At 41.5% G+C, this 25,698-nt stretch overlaps 1 protein-coding gene across 5 annotated transcripts in view; it reads left to right on the top strand.

Moving 5' to 3' along the window:
* FTCDNL1 (formiminotransferase cyclodeaminase N-terminal like) overlaps positions 1 to 25,698 on the top strand; it is a 187,319-nt gene that overhangs the window by 68,200 nt on the left and 93,421 nt on the right. The window contains exons 5-7 of one of the 5 annotated variants that reach the window (XR_010149828.1): positions 19,413 to 19,495; positions 20,195 to 20,292; positions 22,275 to 22,560. The exons of 1 other annotated variant lie outside the window; for it this stretch is intronic. Coding sequence is in view for 3 of the 4 variants with exons in the window: in XM_063790651.1 (XP_063646721.1) it covers positions 19,413 to 19,609 (197 nt within the window). In the remaining variant the exon portion in view is untranslated. Of the gene's footprint in view, positions 1 to 19,412; positions 19,696 to 20,194; positions 20,293 to 22,274; positions 22,561 to 25,698 lie in introns of those variants that run through there. 3 more of the 5 variants (XM_024355017.2, XM_024355014.2, XM_063790651.1) reach the window with 3 other exon arrangements.

Below are 25,698 nucleotides of genomic sequence, written 5' to 3'. Positions count from 1 at the left end.
AAGAGTGCCAAACCTACAGAAATCTGTAGAGATGGGCAGTCAGCAAGAGGGTTGCTTATTTTATACAATCAAAAGAAGTCAAGAATGGTTGACAATATGTTAAGGATGACCACCCCCAAAAAATCATAGTCCTTTGTTTAATTTATAGAACCAAGTTTTTAGACATGGAAGCCACTAACTGAAGGAGTGGCTGGATCTGAAGGATGAAGGACCCTGCAAAATCGTGAATGACTATAGTATACAGTTATGAAACAATGATGGAAGAGGAAGTCCCAGACATTTTGAAGACTATTGAATAGAAGTAATGAGCTAGAAACTGAGATTGAAACTTGCTGTTTTAACATGGCCCCCTCTTAGGAGGATACGTGGAGACCAGGTGAGAAATGGAAGAGTTCTGGTTCAGGTCCACCAGTCCCACAAACCCACTGGGTGAGCATCTCTCTAGTCCCTCAGTATATTATTGCAGTGGACATAACTGCCAGTTAGTAGAACTCCCACATTGAATCTCAGGACTGTAGGTTAAGAACCTTCCCAGTAGAGAAGCTATGTGGAATCCTTTGAAACTTTCCCCCTCAATCAAAATAGTAAATTGAAAAGGGTCACAAAAGAACATAGTGGGGTGATGGAAATGTTCTATATTTTGATTGCGGTGGTACTGATTACATTGATTCATACGTTTGTCAAAAAGTCATCAAACTATGCACTCAAAATGAGTGCATTTTATTGTATGTAAATTATTCCTCAGTAAAGTAGATTAAAAATACCATTTTGCCCAAGTGTGACAGACATTGAAGAAGTAAGGAAATCATATCTCTAATTCAGTAGTCAGCCTCCTGAAAAATCCAAATGGATCCTGGAGCATGAGAGTGAACTATCACAAATTCACAAATAGTGGCCCCAGTTGTAGCTCTTGTGCCAGTTGTGCTGTCTTTGGTAGAGCAAATTAATGACACCTCACAAAGGCCTGGCACAGTGGCTCATGCCTGTAATTCCAGCACTTTGGGAGGCTGAGGCAGCAGGATCATGAGGTCAGGAGATCGAGACCATCCTGGCTAACATGGTGGAACCCCGTCTCTACTAAAAATACAAAAAAGAAATTAGCCGGGTGTAGTGGCGGGCACCTGTAGTCCCAGCTACTCGGGAGGCTGAGGCAGGAGAATGGTGTGAACCTGGGAGGCGGAGCTTGCAGTGAGCTGAGATGGTGCCACTGCATGCTAGCCTGGGCGACAGAGTGAGACTCCTTCTCAAAACAAACAAACAAACAAAAAACAAGAAAAAAAAACAATACCTCACAAACATGGTATGTGACATTTTGTCTGCCAAATATGTATTCTATTCTATCTCCTTCCACAGGAAAGAGAATCAGACATAGCTCACATGCTCTGGAGTGAACAAGAGAATGTATGGTTTTTCCCTAGGGCTATATTAACTTTCCCACCCCCTGCCATTCTGTAGTTCTAAAGAGATATGAACTGCCTAGATATTCTACAGAATGTCTTACTGGTCTATTGTGTCAGTCTATTATGACATTGTGCTAATTGGATTGGATGAAAGAGAAGCACCAAGTAGGTTCAAGGCTCCAGAAAGTGGAAATAATGCCTATAGATGATTCAGGAGCCCATTAAATTAGTAAGTTTTATAGGGCTTCTGTGGTCTGGAAGATGACCTCCAAGGTAAAGGAAATGTTATTACATCATATACCTCCTGTCAGTAGGAAGGAAGCACAGAGCCTGAGGAGCTGCTTCATATTTTGGTGGTAGCATATTCCATGCTTGAGAATTTCGCCTTAGAGAAGAATAAATATGTACATATAGGTAATGGTTTATATCCTGGCTGTTTGGTCAAATGCCTGGAGGGAGAAATACTGGATAACCAAAGACAAGGAGGTCTGAGTAAGAGACATGATGGACCTGTGGGAGCGGACGTGAAGTAAGAGAGCCTTGAATATCATATGAACATCTGTGTGGAAGGAGAAAGTCATCAACCAGCCTCTGACATCAGTCACTCGGTGCTGGCACAATGGGCATGTGAATAGAGTACATTGTGGCAGAGATTGTGTGCTTCCTGTCTCTATAATTCTAGGCAGTATGGGTTAGACACCTTGGTTCCCTAGAGGAAGAGCACTTCCATGAGGGGACACAAGAGAACAGCAGGCACAGAAAGAAGTGACTCTTCTGGCAGGCACATTTGATCCTGGTCACACCAGGAAAGGGCAGAGGAGCTGGTACTTAATGGTGACAGTGGAGAATGTATTTGGCAACAAGACAATTTGCTGTGGCATCTCTTGGTATTCCCCTGCCCGCTTGTGATATCAAATAGACAAGTGCAGCAGCCATGCCCTAAGCTAGGGCTCAGAACCCCAAAAATGAGGGTGTGCGCTACTTTGCCAAGCTGTCTAGATCAGCGGAAGTGCTACCTAGGGACAAAGGGAACCTGGATTAGGTAATAGAGGAAGAGATGGGCTGGTTTTGAGACCAGCTGCAGAAGCAGGAAGAGAAGCGTGGCAATTCATCCCTCTAGTTTTCATCTTTAATTTTTTTTCAGGAAGAGACCAGTGAGAATCCTGAAGAAACTGATCCCAGAACTTGTTACATGAAGCACATGGGGGTGAATGGCCTAAGAGTGGACTGAGGTGTGGGGTGCTGCCAGATTCCCATCAGCAGGAGTCATTCCACAGTCTGCTGGGAGTGCTGGCAGAACACAGCTCTTAACAGAGTCCCTCCTCAGGATTTGCCCTTGGTCAATTTCTTCTGTGAGGAAGGCAGCATCTAATGGTGGACTCAGGGATATAAGGGCCCAGCAGCCCCCTGCCCTATCCTAGCGAGGTGGGCCATCCAGGCTCCAGAGGTCCCTGTAGAGCTGGATAAGGTCTTTGCTGTGGCTGCATCCTAGTTCAGTTTCTCTGTCCAGTCCCGCTTCCTTCACTTGACAGGCACTCCGGAGAGCACCTCCTGCACACCAATCTTAACCAGTCTATTCTCCAGGGAACTCCATGGATTGCTATGTTTCTTGCTTTTTATTTCATCAGGGCTAGCTGTCGGCACGTGATAAGAGGTGGTACTTTTGCAGGTAGTGAAAGCAAAGTGTCTCATTTTGCAGGCTGTGGTCCTCTGCTGAGCCCCCTGGAAGAAGCCCTCAGTTGTCTTGCATGTTTGTTCTTTCAGAGTCAAGGAGGATACAGTCTGGCTGTTGAGCTCCTCCTAGGAGTGAGGACAACCCCATACACTTAGGACTGACGTCACCATCTCCATCTCAAGCACATTTGCTGGAGGCTGATGTCACCCTTATCACCACAGTTCCCTGCCCCTACCTGGGGTACACAAACCACACTGGGCCATGGTTTTCCAGGTTTGATTGTCCTTATGTCCTTGCTCCAGAACCCCTGACATTGCTCTCCAAGATTGGTGCAATCCCTGGAGGCACATCGCTTTTTTGCAGGGGTTCTCTCCTCTAAGAGTGTAGGGGAGCCCTTTGGTTCAAGAGAGGCAGATGGATTGAAATCATGAGTGCACATGTGGAAGGTGGAGGGGGAGCTGCATTCAGGTCACTGTGTTCCCAGAATCCTCTCCTATTTTCAGTCTTCCATTTTGCTTTCTGTTTCCCCATTTGCTCTTGAGATAACTTGTTTGTGTCCTGATTAGTTTGTGTGCTGATCTTCTGTATGAAATAATTGTCAGGTCTAGGTAACTGGCAAGGACACTTACACAATTGGTCCAGTAAATTTGGGAAGTTTAGCTTCCTTGGTACAGTGAATAACTCTTCTAGAATATGTTTCACTTCAACTTTATAGTTCTAATTAAAATTTTACTTGAGCAAATATCAATAGTCTTTTGCCCAGCTGATAGAGCCAATTTATAGGAAATATTGTCTGTGTATAGTTTGAATATAGTAGTGGATATTTCATTTGGATTTCTCTTTACTTACATAATAAGGAAAACAGGACTTTTAAGCCTTTATTTTACCTCCAATTTTTGCATTTCAGAACTTGGAGAGGTACATTTTAAGACCGAGCAAATCTATCAATTATAATCTGATGGAAAAAGATACGACTGAGTGTTCCTCCTTACCAAGAAAGTTCTTGTGATTACTTATTTGGTACTCATGTCTACTGAGAAAGGCTTCCCTGAGCTATTTATTACTCATGCGCTTTATAGAGCATTACAGTCAGTAAATATCCTTTGCCTGTCACAAGAATTTGCAATTATACTAGAATGTCATCATTTCAGGAAACTATAAAGCAATGAACATGTTTATTTTCAGCCACAAAGGGAAAAAATATCCTGAGAACCACATTCTCTTGGCAGTTTGAGGCATTTATTAGAAAATCTGTAATTTCTTTTTGTAATCCCACACTCAGTGGGCATACCCTTTAATGGAGGTATGTCAAGTCTGCAGAATTATATGGTACATTCTAAACTTGCTTTGCTGGGAAAATAGGACTCATGGCTTAATTTATAGACTTGTTGAGCTCACCACCCTGCTGGCTCCCTAGAAGGAGGAATTAAAGTCTCCTAATGGCTTAAAGGGGCCGAAAGTGCTCGCAGGTGCCCTTAGACCCTTGGAATGGTGGGCACTGAATTTCAGCATTTGTATTTTACCTTAAGGAATGTGTTCTCTGCAAAATAGATGACTTCAGGGATTTCTGCGTAATCCCACTGAGTAGAGATTGTCACCATTTTTCTGTGTTTCTACCATGTTCCCAGTTTTTTATTCCTCAGTACCTAGAAATATACTGGCTTTTAGGTGTTTGCTCCTTCAAACGTGCTTTCAGGAGGGAGAGAACAAGAATCATTGAGGTGTTAGTGAGATAATGCCTAGTTCCTCTCCAGACCTAAATATGTATCAGCTGGCCACATTTTGCTTGCTGGTTGTGATCTCCTAAATTATTATTCTTTGTGTATGGTGATAGCTTCAACTGGGACCAGACTTCCTGTTTTGGATTACAGATTGAATGTTTTGGACCGCCTGTTTAAGTGGCAGGTGTCTGTGGTCAAACCTACTTTGGTTAATGTTTCTTCCTCTTGGTTCTCTACTTCTATCATTATATTTTTTAATTCATTAAATGGAGTGAAATCTACATTTTCTTTTGAAACAGAGCCTGATTCTATTTTTTGATATCTTTTAAGCTGCACCCCTTCTTCTTGCCCTTGTGCCCCACATTTAGACATGCAGGATAAGAAAGCCTGCATGCTCCCTCCTTTGGCGCTGGAGGGAGGTTCAGGCCACATGAACCTCTGCCCTGAGTGGGAACGTTCCACCCCCTTGTCAGCCAAAAATCCCTAAGCAGCCTCTTTCCCAAGCTCTCTCAAACCATTTTTGGGCGTGCTTTAGAGTCACCCTTTTCCCCACAGAAAGCCTCATTATGTGAATGTGATGGTTAATTTTATGTGTCGGCTTGGCCATAATATCCAGATATTTGGTCAAACATTCTTCTAATTGTTTCTGTGAAGGTATTCTTATGATGAGATTAATATTTACATCGGCCAACTTTAAGTAAAGCAGAGGACCCTCCATAGTTTGCGTGGGCCTCATCCAGTCAGTTGAAGACTTTAATAGAAAAAGACTGACTTCCCTTAGAGAAAAGAAAATTCTGCTAACAAACCACTTTCAGATTTGAGCTGCAGCATCAACTCTTCACTGGGTCTCCAGCCTACTGGTTGACCCTGCAGAGTTTGGATTTTCTAGCTTCCACAATTCTGCAAGCTAATTTCTTTTCTTTCTTTCTTTCTTTTTTTTTTTTTTTGGAGACAGAGTCTTGCTCTGTCACCCAGGCTGGAGTACAGCAACGCGATCTCGGCTTGCTACAATCTCCGCCTCCCAGGTTCAAGAGATTCTCCTGCCTCAGCCTCCCACATAGCTGGGATTACAGGGGCATGCCACTGCACCTGGCTAATTTTTGTATTTTTAGTGGAGACGGGGTTTCACCATGTTGGCCAGGCTAGTCTCGAACTCCTGACCTCTGGTGATCCACCTGCCTCGGCCTCCCAAAGTGCTGGGATTACAGGGGTGAGCCACTGTACCTGGCCTCAATACACACACACACACACACACACACACATATACACACATCTGTGTGTGTGTGTATGTATATATATATACGTACACATATATTACACATGTATATGTGTCTATACATACGTATACATAGACACATATATGTGTGTGTGTATATATAGGGAATATGTAATCATACACACACATCCTATTCATTCTGTTTCTCTGGAGTATACTAATACAGTGATTAACAAACTTTCCTGTACCTTTTTAGTGTTGTGTGTGGAATCATCAGTCTTAATATCTGAACCCCAGTTTGGGTGGGGTCCACCCTCTATCTACAGAGTGTCTACCACACCTTTAGTTTTAGCATATTTTGCTTTCATCTGCCAACCTTCCCTTGCACAGTTGACTTAGGGGTTGTGTGCAGTTTTGGTAATGTGAGATGCAGAGGAGGACCCGAGTGGTACCTTTAATGCCAAGATGTTTAGTTAAATCCCATACTTGTGCAGGCCACTTTCAGTGCTGGACTGGATATGCCATTGGATAAAAGGCAGCATCTCTGCCATTTTTCATGGGACATAAGCTGTTAGAATGATTAATTGGCAACATGAGTGCATTAAAGTAGTGCGATTAAAACTGAGATGGATGTTGTGAGGTGTTGTTTTGGGGATGTATGTAAGCCTTAGCTGAATTGTTCTTGTTGGAGCTAGATGTCAGACATCTGTTCCCTTGTTCTCATTATATGACAGATATGGCCCTGAAACCTAAGGTTCTTTGGGCAATATCAGTTTCTGGCTTTCGTATCTTATCTCAGGATTCCAAGAGGCCATGGCCACTTTAAAGGAGATCCTGGCCAAGGTGGGTGGATTACGAAGTCAGGAGAGTGAGACCATCCTGGCTAACAAGGTGAAACCCCATCTCTACTAAAAATACAAAAATTAGCCAGGCATGGTGGCGGGCGCCTGTAGTCCCAGCTACTCAGGAGGCTGAGGCAGGAGAATGGCGTGAACCTGGGAGGTGGAGCTTGCAGTGAGCTGAGATTGCACCACTGCACTCCAGCCTGGGCAACAGAGCGAGACTCTGTCTCAAAAAAAAAAAGGAGATCCTGCTACTGTACCAGCCTGCTCTGAGCCCCAGTTTCTTTATAAACTAGACATGATCCTTATTTCATTGAGTGGTTGTGAGGGACAAATGAAGAAACATATGTAAGAGATTAGTACCGAGCCTGGTACCTATAAGGTCCTCAAGAGGTACTCATTTCATTGGCTTTCTCTTTCTTTTTTCCTTCTTAAGTTCCTTTCTTTATGTTCTAAACTAGGTTGTGGGAAGAGGGGGAACAGTGGAGAATGAGTAGATATTACTCAGTGCTGCCATTATTAGCAGCAGCTAGGCACATGAGCGTGGATATCTGGAGCAGAAAAAGGAAGACTGGAGTCACTGACTCAGATCTAAGCCACTGATTTCCCAAGCTGCAGGAATGTTGGAGACTGAAACTGTGCAGCTGAGTCCCCACAGGAAATTGCTCCTGGCCTTAACGGAGTTGCTTCCCTCAAGTTTTCATCAGTTCCCAGGGAAATGACTGGTCAGTGTAAGGAAACAAAGGCCAGCCTCCTTGCCTCAATTTGGGCCAACTCTGATGGGCCGTTACATCTGAAGACATCTCAAGAAGTCTGTGGGGGATTGGCTGAGTCTGCTACAACAACGTTGTTTTCAACTTTTCCTTCTGCTTAATATTACTGGCTTCACTCCCTCACATGTATCACTCCTGAGCATTCTCTAATAAACGTTCTCCAAAACAGGGGTTGCAGGCTTAGAATCTAATCACCAAAGCGTTTGGTGTCAGGAGTGGTTGGAGAATGCAGACAATGAATGTGATTTTGGAGCTGCATTACTTGCTGGCCAGCTGGCAATATGGAAACTATTGCTGGTGTCAGGTGAAACATGGAAGATCCCTGGCATTCTATAGCACTGAAACTATTATGACTTGATCAGTGGTGAACAGGGATGGGATAGCAGTAGAAGGAATGCACTTAAATATCTCAGGGTTTGTTAGATTCTGAGAGGACTGGTACTTATGAGGATGATGGAATTGAATGGCTGTTGTGGACTGCAATCTCATGCCCTGGAGAAAGACAGTGAATGACTTTGAGTCAGTAATCAGTAATTTGAGAGATACTGTGAATGTCAGAGGAACTCTTTAGGAACATATAAAGAGATTCTTATCTCTGTGATCAAGGACAGAAAAACCTGAGGGTCAGTTCTAGGCCATAATTTTCAGGATGGCAAAGCTCCATAGAAGGTTGAAGTCTCAGATGCAGAAAGTCTATCATGTCAAGGCCATGCCCTGGTTGGGAGTCTTAGAAAGGGGATACCTGGGTGGGTGCACTAAAAAAAACCCCTTAAAACCCGTTTTGCCTGGAACTCTCTGAGCTGGTAAATGTTCAAGGCTAGCATGCCCACCCCCTAAAGCCCCCACCATTAAAAACTGCAGAGGCCCGTGCTTTGTAAGACAACATGTACCCCTCAGGAATTACCTCCACCACCCGTCCTGGCCTAGTATGAGACAAATAGAGTCAATTCCAACATAATCTGTCCGGGAAAGATGGAGCCTGCTAAGGGAGGAAAGGGACAATGTAATAAATCAGCTGTGACACCTGGCCACATAATGCATATGGGACTGGATCCTGAAGATGCTGAATTTGTAGGGCAGAGCATGAGGTTGGGTAAGGGAGAGCATATTGATAGTGGACCACTGTCCTAGTCTACAGTATTTAATGCCCTGACAAAAATGCTGGTTGCATTTGCACCTTCTAACACACGGCTAGGATGGCTCTTGGAAGACTGGAGAAGGTTATGACCCACAACAAATAGAAAAGCCAGAACTTTTGTGTGGAAGATGGTAGAAAAGGACCAAAAGGCCCCAAGGATGAGTACATTCAAGAATGGATGTATTACAAAACATTGCAAATACTCCCAGCTGACTACATTCCAGGGACAGGACAGAGGACACTCTATTGACTAAAGTGATATGTAATGCATCACTCAGACAGGGACCAGCATCACTGAGAAGTTCAGTGGAGGCTTTCTCTGTAAGCCAGGGACCTGCTGCTAGAGAACTGGGCTCCCTCACTACAACAGGGATGATGGGATCCTGAAATCATAAAGGCCAGGTGGTGGTGCTTAATATCAGAAGCGAGATGCAATGCAATTATCATAATGAACAGCAATGTCATAATAGTAGTTGGGGGGGATGTGACCCACACAGAGCCATGGAGATGGTTTATTGGACATAGCAAGATAGATGGACAGTCATCAAGGGAATCACTCAGTCTATACAATTAAAAGAAATCAAGGAGGCTAAGTGCAGGCGTCCCTCTAAAGAGTCACAGTCGCTTATCAGTGTCTGGACATGAGCCACTTCTCAGACTGGATGCCACTGACTGAGGGAGAGGCCAGATCTCCAGGAGGAAGGACCTGCAAAATCATGGCAAATATATATGACAATGACTCCTACAGATTTTCCCCAAAGGGACCTATGGCCATTTATTCAGGTAGCCTTACAATGGGGAAAGAGTAGTACTCAGACACTTGTGAGTACTTCTGGATACAGGGTCAAGGTAGCACTGATACCTAGGGAGGTAAAGGGTTATTGTGGCCCTCTCCTAAGAATGGGGGTAGATGGGGACTGGTAATAAAATGGAGTCCAAGCCTAGGCCAGACTCTTAGTGTATGTTTGTGTATATGCATATATGTATAGTTGGGATATATATGCTGATAGCTAGTGAAACCCTCCACATTGATCCTTTGGCTTGAGAGTGAAGAGTTGTCATAGTGGGGAAGAATTTGAAACTGTCCCCACCCCTATTACAACAAGATAATAAATAAAAGGCAATGTTTTGTCTAGGGGAAATGGCAGCAATTAATACCAGCCTTACAGGGGTAGTGAGCCTCATCATATCCCCATTAAATTAATCAGTTTCTGGCCAAACAAAAAGGACAAGAAAACCACAAACAAACAAAACAGGTTAACAGTTGACTTCTGCCAACTCAACCAGGTAGTAGCTCCACTTGCAATTACTGCGCCAGAGTAGTATCTTACCCAGCCAATGAACACAGCTAATTATTAATACAGGGCATGTGGCTACAGATCTGGCAAATGTGCTCTTTCCCATCTTTCTCAGAAAGGAGGAGCGGAAGTGGTTTACGTTCACATGGAACAGACGACAGAATACATTTAAGGTCTTATCTTGAGGCTATGTTAACTCTTCCTTTTCTGTGATAATATAATCTGAAGGGACCCAAATCATCTGAATGTCCTGAACATCATCACATTGATCCACTATATTGATGGCATTGTGTTCATTAGACTGGATGACCAAGAAGGGGCAGATGTATTGGAGGCCTTGGTAAGTAAGACACATGTGCTTCAGAGGGTGAGAGATAAACCCCACGATGATTCAGAGTGTGGGGTCATGGGGAGGATTAGGGCTCCTGTGTAGATATAGAGCATACTGACATTTACTTAACCCCTACTATATGTCATACCTTGGAAATGTGTCCCCTGCTCTTTGGGACCCTGACAGAGAAAACTAGAGTTAAGTGCCCAGAAAGAGGAAGCCCAACGTGTCACAAGATGATTTCAATTACAGCAGTTGTCTCCCTTATCTGCAATTTCGCTTTCCGAAGTTTTGGTTACTGTTAGTCAATGGTGGCACAAAAACATTAGATGGAAAGTTCCAGAGATAAACAATTTATAAGTTTTAAGTTGTATGCTACTCTAAGTAGTGTGATAAAATCTACTGCCATCCTGCTTTGTCCTGCTCCAGATGTGAATCATCCCTTTGTCTAGCATATCCACACTGTCTATGCCACATGCTCATTAGTCACTTAGAAGACACCTTGGTTATCAGATTGACTCTCACAGTATCGCAGTGTTTGTGTTTAAGAAACCCTTATTCTGCTTAATAATGGCCCCAAAGTGTAAGAGTAGTGATGCTGGCATATTGTTATAATTGTCCAGTTTTATTATTAGCCAGTGCTGTTGATCTCTCACTGTATCTAATTTATAAATTAAACTTTATCATGGGTATGTATATATAGGATAAAACATAGTGTATACAGAGCTTGGTACTATTAGAAGATTCAGGCATCCACTGGAGTCTTGGAACATATCTCCCATGGATAAGGGGGGAACTAGTATATTCTAATTCTACTGCTTTAATTGTAGGTAGTATTCTCTTAAAATCTAAATGATATACAACACCAGTTCTCTACAAGAAAATCATAACATTGCTTGCTGTCATTGGGTGGTATGGAAATGATCTTTTGCCTAGAATTTATAAAGAATCTTTTACTTAATGAGCTAAATGACCATGAATAATACATTTAAATTATGACATACTTTTCCCATTTACCATTTGCTTTTGTTCTTTTATACCATAAGAAATTAATGAGGCTGAGAGTCTTAAACTGTGTTTTATGTATTTAAAATAATTATGATTAAGGGTCTTTTACACAAGTGTATTTATCATGAATTCTTGTTCAAAGAACTATTTTTTATGGTTCAAGAAGCAAAATTAATTTAAATCAGCAGCTAATGCACAGTTCTCAATTCCATGAGTCAACTGGATACTGCTGACATTTTTATATGGAGCCTCCTTTAATGTAATAAAAAGTATGGCACTAAATGGTGTCTGATATGGGAAGGGGTAGAATACTTATTGTCTGAAACCCACATGGCGATGTTCTGGGTCATGTCGTGAGCCATAGGTAGCACTCCGTTGGCTTCATGTTCTCTATTGTCTTACAGTTGACTCGTAGTGACAATGGAATGGTGTCATCAGTTGCTAATTTTTACATTCATATGTTGCAAAACTAAGGTGGCTAATCCATGAATGCACATGCCTGTCATTCTCTATCAGAATAGGAAATAAAATTCATTATTGCATGCTCAGAATCCCTAACATAAGCCAGTAAAAGCATTACAAGGAACTTGCCTTCAGTGCTGTATACATGTACTGTGAGCTTGCATTTGGTCTGAGTATTCAGGACACCAGGGCTCAGCCTCTAACAGGGCTGGATTCCTTAGCAGAGTAAGAGCTTACGGCTCTGTGCTGCTCTCTCTGTGCATCTGCTGGCAGCCAGGTGCTCCTTGTAGGACAGAGTATGTAATTATGAATATTTTAAATGTGGGTAGTTGATCCCTTTTCTATTCAGCATGTAGCTGTGAGTGAAGCGGCAGACAATGGCCAGAATACTCTTTGTGTTTGCCTGAATTTATCTGAGAATACTGAAGTAAAGAGCCAAAGGGCTCTGTTCTCCCCTTCCCAGATACGCAGGGAAGAACAGAATGCAGTCTTTGTCTGGGTGGTTAATTTTTAAAATGATATGTGAAGGATAATGCATGAATAACTAACAGCCCTGGGGGGCTCAGGAAAATTGTATTTCACCAGGAGGAACAAATATATGCTGTTTATGAAATGGAAGGGCTATACTAAGGATTCAGATATGAAGAAGTAGATTTTTGATAAGAAGATATTGAGATACATAAAACTGGTATCAGAGGCAGCAAGGAATGTAATAAAAATATTCTGGCTTTGAGCCCCAGATGTGCCACTCACTGACTATGCGATGTTGGACTTTAGGTCATCTCTCCAAGCCTCAGTTTTCTCATCACCACAATAGGGAGATTAGGCCAGATTATCTCCCTAGTTTCTTCTTAGTCGACTTATCTGTGATCCTGTGACATGCTCTCTTAAGATAAATGTGCACTCACACCTCTTTTCAAGGTGTGATCGCTAAGGAGTGACTGCTACAGCTCAAGAAAGACTTTTGTTGAGTGCCTAATATTGAGCCAACACAGGATCAAGCAGTAAGGGTATAAGCAAAAAAAGTTATCAACTGTACTGGTGGTGCTGAGATGAAGAAGAGGCCTGAAACAGAGGACAAATTGGGAGCTGTAGAGTACGAGCTTAGAGAACATCAGATGGGAGACGTCAGTGTAGTTGCACAAGCATGAGGATGAGATTTGAACGAAAATGTGAGCTGAGCTTTAGAGGATAGATAGGATTTGGGTAGGTTAAAAAAAAAAAAAGAATAGATCATTCCTGGTTGGAGGCTGAATCAGTCAGGTTCCTTGTAGGAAACAGATGATTCAATCAAACTGGGTACTGAGAAGAGTTTAGTAAAGAGATCATTTACACAGGTGTTGCCAGGGCTGAGGGAAACCAACACAGATGGTGCTGTACCCTGGGTTAGTGACAGTGGTGAGCCATGACCACCCTGAAATAGCAAGGGGTAGGCGTGGGGACCACAACCAGACCTGACTGTCTGAAGGGAGGAGAAGCCTTCAGTAGAAGGATTGTTGGAGACCAACAGATTGCACACTGGCAAGCAGGAATCGGGGAAAAAAATACCCAAATCTCTTTCTTCCCTCTCCTTGTATTAGTCTGTTCTCACACTGCTACTAAAGACATACTTGAGACTGAGTAATTTATCAAGGAAAGAGATTTAATTGACTCACAATTCCACATGGCTGGGGGGGCCTCAAAATCATGGTGGAAGGCAGAGGAGGAGCAAAGTCATGTCTTACATGGTGGCAGGCAAGAGGACTTGTGCAGGGGAACTCCCATTTTATCAAACTATCAGAGCTCATGAGACTTATTGACTAGTAGAACAGTAAGGGGGAAACTGCCTCCATGATTCAATTATCTCTGCCTGGCCTCACCCCTGACATGTGGGGATAATTACAGTTCAAGGTGAGATTTGGGTGGGAACACAGCCAAACCACATCACTCCTTCAATTTTTTTCTGGTGGATAGTGAAGGTCAGCACCTGTGGGAAAGGATGAAAAATGGGTCTGAAGAAGCAAATGGAAGAACTCAGCAGAGCAGGAGATGTGAATGCTCACAGAGATACAGCTAGAGACCAGCATGAATGGTGGAAGTCTCTTGGTAGAGTCTTGCAAGTTGGGAAGAGGAATCACACATGTTCCGCCCCTGAGCAGTGTCCCCTTGATTGCAGCACCGTATTAGATTGCTGCAGGAGTGTGGGTGTGTGTGAAAGAGCTTGCAGAACACCCCCTAACATTCCTGGCCATGGTGAGGGTGCCCACGATGCCCACCCATCCAAACTTTTCCTTTGTGGAGAGACAAACTTAAATAGCTCCTCTCTTCTCATTCTTACCTCCAATCTCAGCAGCCAAGTACGTGTTAAAGAGGGAGGGAATACTGGAGCCTCAGCAAATAATGATACAAGTAGAACTCTTGCTTTTCACATGAGAACTCACCCTGGTAGGCCTCCAATGCTCCATTTCACACCTTGCTGTCATCCATCTAGAACTTGCCTTCTCTTGGCTTGTCCTGGCACACTAGGTACCTGCCATTACTCTTTAATTGGTCTGCCTTTCCTTCCTTATTCTTCTTTCTGATTTCCTAATTAAAAAAAAAACTAATCTCAACTATGGGAAAAGGGGAAATGTCAAATACAAAGTTTACCTTCTTCATGATTTTGCTCTGGGCCATTAAAACTAAGTGGGGTTGTAGATCCTTTCTTCAGAAAGGCATTGAGATGACTGTAAAATGGCTCATTTGTCTGGAAAGTAGTAAATGTAGTAGTATATAAAAACATAAAGTGATGTAGAAGACTTCTTTACTCCTTGTTGCCCCTTTAATCTAGTAATAACTCATGGTGGAATATGTGGTGTTCTTATGAATATAAGAACCTCGTCTTAAGCATAAGAACCTCATATTAAGAATTTTTCTGCATGCAAATATAAGAACCCAATGCAATCTTTTACACAGGATTGATTTTGGTTTTTGTTAAGAATTTACAACTTCCAGAATATATTTTGGAATCAGTATAATTAATTCCCATGTCTTACATCTCTTTTCATATTTCTAAAAGTCTATACTTTCTTGAGAATATGTATAATGAGGCACAATACTCTTCACTGTCTGTATCGTACTCTACTTATCAAGCCTAGAAAATGGGCTAAATGTTAAATATGTATGTTTCAGGTTATACAGAACTCAATAATGTCAGTTAATTGAGAAATTTCTTACTTTGTCCTTTTAATTCATTGAAATAAAACTCATGCTGTGCTTATCTGGAGGTTTTAAAAGTTAGATTGTGCAAAACTCATTGTCTTAATCTATTCTTGTTGCTATTGCAAAATACTTGAGACTGGGTGATATATAAATAACAGAAACCTACTTCTCACAGTTTTTGAGGCTGGGAAGTCCAAGATTAAGGTTCTGACAGATTTGGTGTCTGGTGAGGACTTGCTCTCTGCTTCCAAGACCATGTCTGTTCCTGCTTCTTCTGGAGGTGACAGATGCTATGTTCTCACGTGGTAGAAGAGAAGGAAGAGGTGCAAGGACCAAGCAGCTCTCTGAAGCCTGTTTTATAAGGATATTTATCCCATTCACGAATGCAGATCCCCCATGGCCTAATCACCTCCTGAAGTCCCTACCTCTTAATACCAGCACCTTGGGGTTTACATTCCAACATATGAACCTTGGAGGGGACGCATACATTTAAACCACGGCATTAATTAATGCAGTTCTTTTATTGTCCTAAAAGATTGAGTTAATACCAATAGATGAAAGTTAATTCAAATGAAGCTGTCTCAAATAAAGTAAGATGATAACTGGAGGGATTCAAGTAGAAGCTGACTGTTCTTGGCTGTTGTGAAATGAGAGGATTCAGCTATTTATGAAAAGATCTGGCTTCAAGGGCTCCTAAGCCCTGAGTTCTCAGACTACCTGAAAACTGAAACTGATAAGCTCACTCACAAATACTCAGAGAAACATGGTACCTGGTATGGAAAAGAATGTTTTTTCAAGAATCTTTTTGTTTTCTAAAAGATTATTTGGCACTTTACTTAGAAATTTTTATAGAAAATCATTTTGATTTTATAAACTTCTTACTTCTCACCCTGGCATTGTCATCTTGATCAAATATAACTTTTTTATATTGGGGTCTTTTTATTATTAAATCCTATTTGCATCAGAATGGCTTGATCTCGATATTTAGTACTAATCCAAAATATTGCTTTGTTTTTTCTTACTTCCCCTACCTCAATAATCAGAAATATTGTATATTTTTAAGGCCTTTTTGTATGTTGCTCCCCACACATTTCAGTAAATCATTATTGTCTAGACACCAAGAGGAAGTCAGAAAACATTGCTGGAAGTGAAAATTCTTTAGGGATTTTCATTCAATACTAGGGCAATTAAATCGGACATATTATTGATCAATAGAGAGTACTTTCTTTACTATCTGCATACGTAGCAGTCACATCATTAACCATCAAGCTGATGTTTAAGTTCAAGGCCACATAAACCAAAAAAGCACTGTTTTGTACATAGCTACCTGATCTGTCTTTGGAAAATACTTGACCCTTTACTTAGAAAATGAAATATTACATTCTATATTAAAGCCACAATTAATATAGTATGTTGTGATTATCTACATATTTCTGATTCCTAAATTATATGGTAGAAACAAAATTATCAAAGTATAACTACTCTGCTCATTTAATCAGAAGATATAGGCCTAAAAATGTGTTCCTTATGGAATTCAAATCTGCCATAGCTTAAGGGAAACCATGCTGAAGGACAGTGGGTGTCTGTTCAAAGGCCAATATGGGAAGGCTATGATGATGTCTCAGTTCAGTTTACAATTTATATATCCTGTCAGCTTTAAGTTAGATAATCTTTACAAGTGTTTATTTGTGGTGGCTACATTATTTCAAAATTTGTGCTTAATGGGAAGCTGTGTTAATATTATTAAAATTGCACTGTTCTCAAACCACACAATTTAATACTGTGTGCAATTCAAATTTATATTTGCACTTATAATGCCACTTTATTGCATTGACAGCACTTCCAGCTTGACATTTTAAGGAGGGTTTCACACTGGCCTGCCCAGGTTGTCTGTACACTGTTGAACTGATGGGGGTGAGGGGAATGAGGAAAGCAGCAAAGATAGTGAAGCTTGATTGACTTATTTAAGAAAAGACTTATTGCCACTAAGAGTGAGGTGTGCCTATGTGTGTGGACCTGTAGTTAGAACAAACAGTGACAGAGGGACAGAGAAGGAGAAAGAGACCCAGAGAGAAAGCAGGGTGTCAAGGCAGGAGAACCACAACCACAGCAGGTGGGCTGGAGTCAAAAAAGAATGAAGGCCAGACACAGTGGCTCACACCTGTAATCCCAGTACTTTGGGAAAGTGAAGCAGGTGGATTGCCTGAGCTCAGGAATTTGAGACCAGCCTGGGCAACACGGTGAAACCCAGTCTCTACCAAAAATACAAAAAATAAGCCAGGCATGGTAGTGTACGCCTGTGGTCCCAGCTACTCAGGAGATTGAGGTGGGAGGATCGCTTGAACCTGATAGGTTGCTGTGAGCTGAGATCACGCCCCTGCACTCCAACCTAGTGAGACGACGTCTCCAAAAAAAAAAAAAAAAAAAAAAAAAAAAAAAAAAATATATATATATATATATATATATATATATATATATATGACAAAAAAGAGATGCCACGTGGTAGTAGTTTCAGGCTAGGATTTCCTGTTTGCCTCCTTTTACGAGGCTGAAGTAAAGGTCCATATTATTACTACTATTTTGTAATAGACTTTATTTTTAGAGCAGTTGTAGGTTTGCAGCAAAATTGAGCACTAAGTACAGAGTTCCCATATACTTCTTGCTCCCCTGCTCCCAGCCTACCCCATTATCAACATTCCCCCCACAGAGTGGTACATTTGTTACAATTGATGAACCTACATTGACACATTATCATGTCAAGTTCATCGTTAACATTCGGGTCCACTCTTGGTGTTGTACAGTCCATGGGTTTTGACAAATGCATAATGGTATGCAGCCACCAATATAGTATCTTACATAATAGTTTTACTGACCTAAAAATCATCTGTGCACTGCCTATTCATTCCTCCTCATGTTATTTTTTGATGTTGAATATTTTGGGATTGAATTCCCCCTTGCTGATCTTGAGATGGGAGAAAGAAGGCCCACATGCTCAGGTCCTAGTTGTGGGCTGTTTACCCATGAGTGGCACTGAGGTTTACTATGAGGCACTCAGACCACTAAGTCTGTACTTAGATGACTTGAGAAAGCTTCACAATGGCTGTGTGCGAAGGTCAGAGAAGTCTTTGGGGCTGGGCCTAGGCAGGTCTGAATGCCTGGGTCAGGGGGAGTAGGGAAGAGGGTGCAGGAGGAGAGCTGGGGCACATGACACAGGGTCTTGGAAGGTCCTATTTGTGCAGAGTAGTCACAACAGAAAGCTCATCTGGATTCCAGGTTTCACATGCCTAGGGGCACTGTGGACATTTTCTTTACAGCATTCTAGTAATTCTGCTCCGGTAAAAGGCCAGAGTCCTCCGATTTCGCTGGACTCGGGGAAGAGGCAGCTTTTAATACCTCTCCAGGCATTTCACAGAAGAGTCCTGACTCCTGCACTTACTCAGAAAGCAACTTATAAGGTAGGAAGTAGAGAGAATCTGGCCAAATAACCACTGTACTTTATGAGTATTCATGTTCCAATGTGACAAAAATGAAGGCTTTGGGGGAGCTGAATCATGAATATTAGCACAGCATATGACTTTGGTGATAGTCTAAGTGGCAGCATGGTACAAACGCTAACAGAAGGCCCCAGAGCCGGGCTTCCTGGGTCTAGAGTCCAGGTCTGCTGCTTTGTCATCTGCATGATTTTGGGCAGGTTACTTCACTTTTCTCTGCCTCAAGTTTTTTTCATAGGCAGAATGGGGGTAATAATAGTGCTTGCCTTGTGAGTATTAAACAAAGTAATGTTTTAGTAATTTGGTAGTGTTTTAGTAACTTAGCCATGTTTTAGTAATGTGTATCCCTTTGGAGATTGTCTAGTGCACAGTACGTGCCATGACAATATTTGTTAAATAAATATTCCAGGCCAGGTGCAGTGGCTCATGCCTGTTATCCCAACACTTTGGGAGGCTGAAGCGGATGGATCACTTGAGGTCAGGAGTTCGAGACCAGCCTGGCCAACATGGTGAAACCCCGTATCTACTAAAAATATAAAAATTAGCCAGGTGTCGTGGCAGGCATCTGTAATCCCAGCAACTCAGGTGGCTGAGGCAGGAGAATTGATTGAACCCGGGAGGTGGAAGTTGCAGTGAGCCAAGATCGTGCCATTTCACTCCAGCCTGTGTGACGGAGCAAGACTCCATCTCAAATAAATAAAATAAAAATAAAAAATAAATATTCCAACATTGTCATTTGACAGATGAGGAAACTTCTCTTAGACATAATTTACTTCAAATTTTCACAGGGATTTCACCAGTCTAACTGTAAATCCTTAAAGTTTATAAAGTCTCTGATGCCAGAAATTTTGAGATTTTTCTTCTTGGCATTGAATAGGGGTAGAGGTTCTTTCCTATGAAATGGTCTCGGCATTCAAATCCCCAAGTTGTCTCATCCCTGGACAGGACTACCAGAAACAAGTAAGAGCTCTGGCAGATCCAGGCAGGAAACACAGGTGGGTAAGTGGGAGCTTGGGGAAAGGTGAGTTGGGAGCTGGGAGGAGGCTGAGGAAGGCTTCATTATTTCTTCTATGAAGATCCCCAGTGAACCTCCAGGTGGTGGGGGCTACATAAAAATATTTAAGGCAGGGAATCCCCTGTCCCCTCCCACCCTTGTAATACTATATCAGATGTGTTTTGGGAGAATGCAAATCACCCACATTGTAAAAGGCTCTGCAAAACTTGGTGCACACTACAAGTCATGCTGGGGGAGAGGACAGTGTGAACGCTCAGAGCCCCTGGGGCATCCAGCAAGGAGCCTGGTTTTCCTGCATGGTCTGTGGAATCTACCTCATTAGTAAGGGTGAAGCCCTGGAAACCACTGGAGCATTGTCATCTCTGCATGACGTCTCTATAATTATAGTGACTTAGAACCGGATGGGCCCTGAGCAGTGCTTTTTGGTCAGAAGATAGTAATGTGTTGTTACTTAGAACTAGATGTATTGAGAAATGTCTCTTTCACTCCTTCACTTTTTTATAACTCCCTGTTTAATTGACTGCATTGAACATGCATCTCATGACAAGTATGTGATTTCTCTAAGTGATATTACAAAGCAGAAAATGTTAAGATTGACCCCAAATGTGTGCTTTTATGTTAACACTGAACCTTGCATTTTACAGGAATGATGTTGTCCTTGCAGTTTTCAGGATGCTATTACCTTATCTCACTTGATTGTTATATATAACCTATAAGGTGAAATATGCTACTATATATAAAGGTACAATTATATGATAGATATAACTGTATATGTGATATAATATATATGACATAGGCAGATTAGTTTCTTATTGCCGTCGTACAGATAAGGCACCTGAAAGTCAGAGTGTATACTATCACACAATAAAGGGTAACATTGCAAAAACTCATTCATTTATTCATAAATGAATTATTCATTTATTCATAAATGAATTATTCATTTACTTGTTAAATATCCATTTGTGCTATTTTACTGGGCCAACACTATCTAAGTTCTGGAGAGACAGCAGAGAACAAGACAGAAGAGACCCCAGTTTTCCTGGAACTTATTTTTCAGTAGAGGAAAGATAAGCATTAAACCAAGCTTGTCCAACCCGTGGCCTGTGGGATGCATGTGTTCCAAAATTGCTTTGAATGCGGCCCAATACAAATTTGTAAACTTTCTTTCTGTTTTTTTTTTGAGACAGAGTTTCACTCTTGTTGCCCAGGCTGGAGTGCAATGGTGAGATCTTGGCTCACCGCAACCTCTACCTCCCAGGTTCAAGTGATTCTCCTGCCTCAGCCTCCTGAGTAGCTGGGACTACAGGTGCCCACCACCATGCTCGGCTAATTTTTGTATTTTTAGTAGAGATGGGGTTTCACTATATTGGGCAGGCTGGTCTCGAACTCCTGACCTCATGATCCACCCACCTCGGCCTCCCAAAGTGCTGGGATTATAGGCGTGAGCCACCACACCCAGCCATAAATTTGTAAACTTTCTTAAAACATTACAAGATTTTTTTTTTTTCTCATTGGCAATCGTTAGTGTTAGTGTATTTTATGTGTGGCCCAAGACAATTCTTCTTCTTCCAATGTGGCCTAGGGAAGCCAAAAGATTGGACACCCCTGCATTAAACAAATAACTGAAAGATAATATGAGATAGTAAACAATGTTAAGAAGAAAATAAAATAGAACAACTTTTGATCAGGTTCTGAGGGCGGCTTCTGAGGAGGTAAGTGACCTGAGGCTTGAGAAAAGTCAGAACAGACATGTGAAGACTTGGGACTGAGCACCCCACACGAAAGTCACAGAAAGTGCAAAATCCTGAAGACAGGACCCAGGAAGACAGCATGGCTGGGGTGTAGTGGATGAAGATGTTGGGGTTTGGGATTTTACCCTACTTACAAGCTCATAAATTAGCCTGTTACTATTTCATAGATACCAGAAGATGACATGAGACTCCTGGGTTAGGCTCATAGCACAGCCAGCAATATTGAGCATCAGGTTTTCCTCAGTTTCCTTTGTCTCCAAAGTGCCAGGAGGGCAACAGATGGGCCAGGTGGGAGGCATGTACTCAGTGAGATGTGTCCAGCTGAGAAACATCGAGATCAGGAATCTACTGCTCTATTTATGGCAAGTGGTAAGCAAGATTGTTCTTTTTGTCTTGGAGAGAGACGTAATCTCATCCAACCAGCCTGGGTCAAGGGTGGCCAGAGTCTTGCATTTTCGACGTACACAGTGAGAACAGGCAGCATGCTCAGGTCCATGGCAGATCGCCTCTGCCAACAGGGACAGAGCATGCAGAGAGGCAGATGTGGGTTGTGCAGGACCTGATGTGGCCCTGGCTGGGATTTATTCAGGAGTGGCATGAGCCTTCATTTACCAGTTGCTGTCATTACACCAGAATATTCATGGATACCTGCAGGCTTCTTACTCTGTGCAGGGAGCAGTCAGGATCCTGGCAAGAAACTGATGGAACATTCAAATGATTAACTGAAAGAGTAGTGAAGGGACTACTTACAGAGGCGTGGGCTGGGTCAAAAGCACCAATAAGTGAGAGCAAGTGACTTAGGGATCACTGTCACCAGAACCCGGAGAACGTGAAGCCTTGGAATACAGCTGCCAGGTAGCTACTGTCAGCCAGACAGTGAAGCAAGGAAAGGAATGGGGGTTGAGTGGAGAGGGGTAAGGCCTCAACCACTCTTTCTCTTCCAAATACTAATCTCTCCTTCCCTTATTCCCAGTGGACAAACGCAACCAAGCCTAAAGGCAAGTGCTGTTGCGAGGTCGACATCCAGGAACCAGAGCAGGGCAGAGCAATCCACAGAATGGATCTGGGGTGACTCATGGAGGAAAACCAACACACAGTACCATTTAATTCTTTTTAAAAAGATGGAAAATTATACCATACCCAGAATTACTAAATTCTAAATAGAGGGTATATTGCATTTACATTTGTAAAAGAATGTTTCCCCATGTATCTTTTAAAAATTCATTTTAAAGATATACAATAAAAAGTGTTTAACTCTGTTTTTCAAAAATAATTTGTTTATAAAATTGGACTGACTCACCCTCTTATATACAAGGTGTTAAAAGCATTTGTGTTTGTTTGGTTTACACTCAGGAAGGAGCCCTGGCCTAAGGGACAGGAAAAGTAGATTCCAGTCCCAAATTTGTCATTAACTGGTTGTAAATGACAGGGTTGTCAATAATCTCTGAACCTCTTTCCAGTTAACTGCTATGTTTGAATACTGCATATGATCAAGAAAGCAGAACTTTCTCTCTGTTATGGGAAAGTTGGGTTGGCTGAACTTTGTAATTAGCTTTGCCTTACTGTTTGGTTTTTAGTAGAGTTTTTTTTTTTTTTTTTTAGTTCTGATTTAATCAAGATTCTTCCTTACAACTCCCCCGCTCCACCCCCAGAATTCTGGTTTATTCAGATTTCTCTATATCTTGGTCAAAACAAATCCAGATTCACACATGAAACAAGTTCCTAATCTTTTTTAATGTTCAAAGGTGATATACGATATTGAAGATATACAGAGTGATTGACTTAAATCCCCACTTTTCCTGTTAGAATCAAAACATGATACGATCATTATAGCGCTTTGGCCTGACACCATCTATATGCCCAATACAATTACGAGCTGTCCACATGCATGATTATTGTCTGGACCAGTGCATTCTGCTAGGATGGGGTGGCCATGTTGTTTATGTTCACATACTGATGCTACTGAAACTAGGGACCTAAAGATCCATTTAAATTCAGATCCCTAGAAAACTTTGAGAAACAATTGGTTTTATCAGGTTTCTAATGTTTATTTTAAAAATGAGCTTCTCACAGCCACAGCAATATTTAAAGGCAGGGTATCTCATGCAAGTCATTTGTCCTATGATGACATGTGGAAGTATTATCATTATTAACTGTTTCTTCAAAGGACAAATACAGACATAGATTTAGATATACACATATATGTTTCTGTTTATTGCTTTGGTTAGGTTTAAGTGACCTGATTTTCACACCAAGACTCTTGGAAGAATCATAGTATGATACAGCTGAATAAAAGGACTTCGGGGTTAACTGGCCTAATTCCTCTGTTTGGCAGGCTAGGAATCTGAAGTCATGGAGGCTGGGACTCCCAAGGTAACACAGCTAGGTGGTCTAGAATCCAAATCTCCTAACTCGCAGGGAGTGCTCTTTCTTAAAATTAAAAAAAAGGAAGACAAATGTTTTCACAAATAATACCTATATGAATTTTTGTTACAAAAAAAAAAACAACAAATGATAAGGAAAAAGCCATAGTTTTCCTTGACCACCATCCTAATCCCAGTATTTTCACCAGAATTAAGCACATTTATTAATTGGTGTATCTACTCTGGACTTTTTGATGAGTGCTGCACACACACATACATATGTGTATATATATATACACACAAATATATATACACATATAATACATATATATTACACACATACACAGATTTACATGTAGAAATGTACGTTTAGAAATGTATGGCTTTGTTTTGTAGTTTCTTTTTTAAAAACAAATATTACACTGTACATTTTGTTCTTCAGTGTTTTTCTGGATCCACACATATCTACCCCATTCTTTTAAACTCTAGGTTAATTTTTTGTAATATGGTAAGCCATGGTAGATGATGGACAGTTAGCTTGTTTTCATTTTCCCTCCAGTACAAACAATGTTTTGACACAGTGCTTCTCAAAATTTTGTGAGCATCAGAATCCCCTGAGGGGCTTGTTAAAATAGATTTTTGGGGCCCATCTCCACATACTCTGATTAATTTGTTCTGAGATGAAACCCCTACCCCATTTCCTACAAGCTTTCAGGGGATGCGTATGCTAGTGGTCCAAGAACCTTACTTTGAGTTGTGCAGCTGTTATGGGTATCAGTGCATAGACTTCTTGTATACTTGTGAATGGTTTTGCATGGGAGCCAGTGGGAGGGAAGGATTTGCTGGGAGATGGGGTGTGTGCATTTTAAATTTATGGATACTAAGAAATTATCCTCCAAAGTGGCTATACTGATTACAATCACCCCAGCAGTGTATGAAGTATGAGGGTCTTTGTTTCCCTGGTTCTTTTTTTTTTTTTTTTTTGGTGGGAATGGCCTCTTGCTTTTCCCTGACCACTAATGAGTTTTATCATAATTTCTTAACTATACAGGACACCTGAATCTCCAATTCTGTGAATTGCATATTCATACCCTGAGTGTGTTTTAAAAATAAGTTATTTGTTTGTTTGTTTTCTCATTTATTTATAGCAATTTTAAAATAAATATTTCATATGTTAAACCCTTGCCTGTTTTATATGTCTGAAAATGTTTTTTTTTCCAGTTCTCTTTCCTCTATACAACGTAGTTATTACTTCCCTCCTAATTTTATAATGTTACCTGAATGGTACTGGTCCCTCTGAGGATCATAAAAATTCCAGAATAAAACATTATTTTCCTTTTGGACCCTCAGCTCACAACCTGTGCCTGTTTTGCTGAATGTTGGCTAGTGATCAACGAATTGTGAGGAACTCAAGAAAGGGAATAGGTTGGAGACTTCCCCAGCCCCCTTTAGCCAAGGATATTCCACTGTGGAGGAGCACCCCAAATGAATTAAGGAATAAGACTCACATATGGAATTGAAATAAAGCAACCTCCATTTTGTCAAAAAGGAATTTCTGTAAGCTCCTGAGTAAAAGTTCTTCTAAGCCACTTTGACATAGGATTATTCTCTTTTGACATATTATAAACATTAAAGAAAATTTAACGCCCATCTGGACAGTTAGTTTTTGCCAATTGCTACCACCACCAGCTGCAAAACTACACTGACTACAAGCCATCCAGCTGCCATGCATACTCCATGCCAAGAGAGAGCAAGCTGCCAACACTGCTTCAAGTGGCTGGGCTGGTTTGCAGCCAGGATTTGAGGGAGGATGTGCAGTGAAACACAGTAGTCAGGACTAGGATTTTCAATGAGTGTTATTTGTGTTTGCTTTTTTTTCTGGTCATCTACTGTGGGAGGCTGCTGGGGACACCATCCCTTTCCTGGAAATGGCAGCAAAACATGTTGATCCTTCTTCCTCTGCCTTTTATGTACTTTCTGGCATCCTTTGCATTCACATTCTGCTTACACGCCATCATTAGCTGGAACCGCCTG

This window comes from Pan troglodytes, chromosome 13 (genome assembly GCF_028858775.2).
Source record: "Pan troglodytes isolate AG18354 chromosome 13, NHGRI_mPanTro3-v2.0_pri, whole genome shotgun sequence".
Classification (NCBI taxonomy): domain Eukaryota; kingdom Metazoa; phylum Chordata; class Mammalia; order Primates; family Hominidae; genus Pan; species Pan troglodytes.
This window is presented reverse-complemented; position numbering and strand designations above follow the sequence as displayed.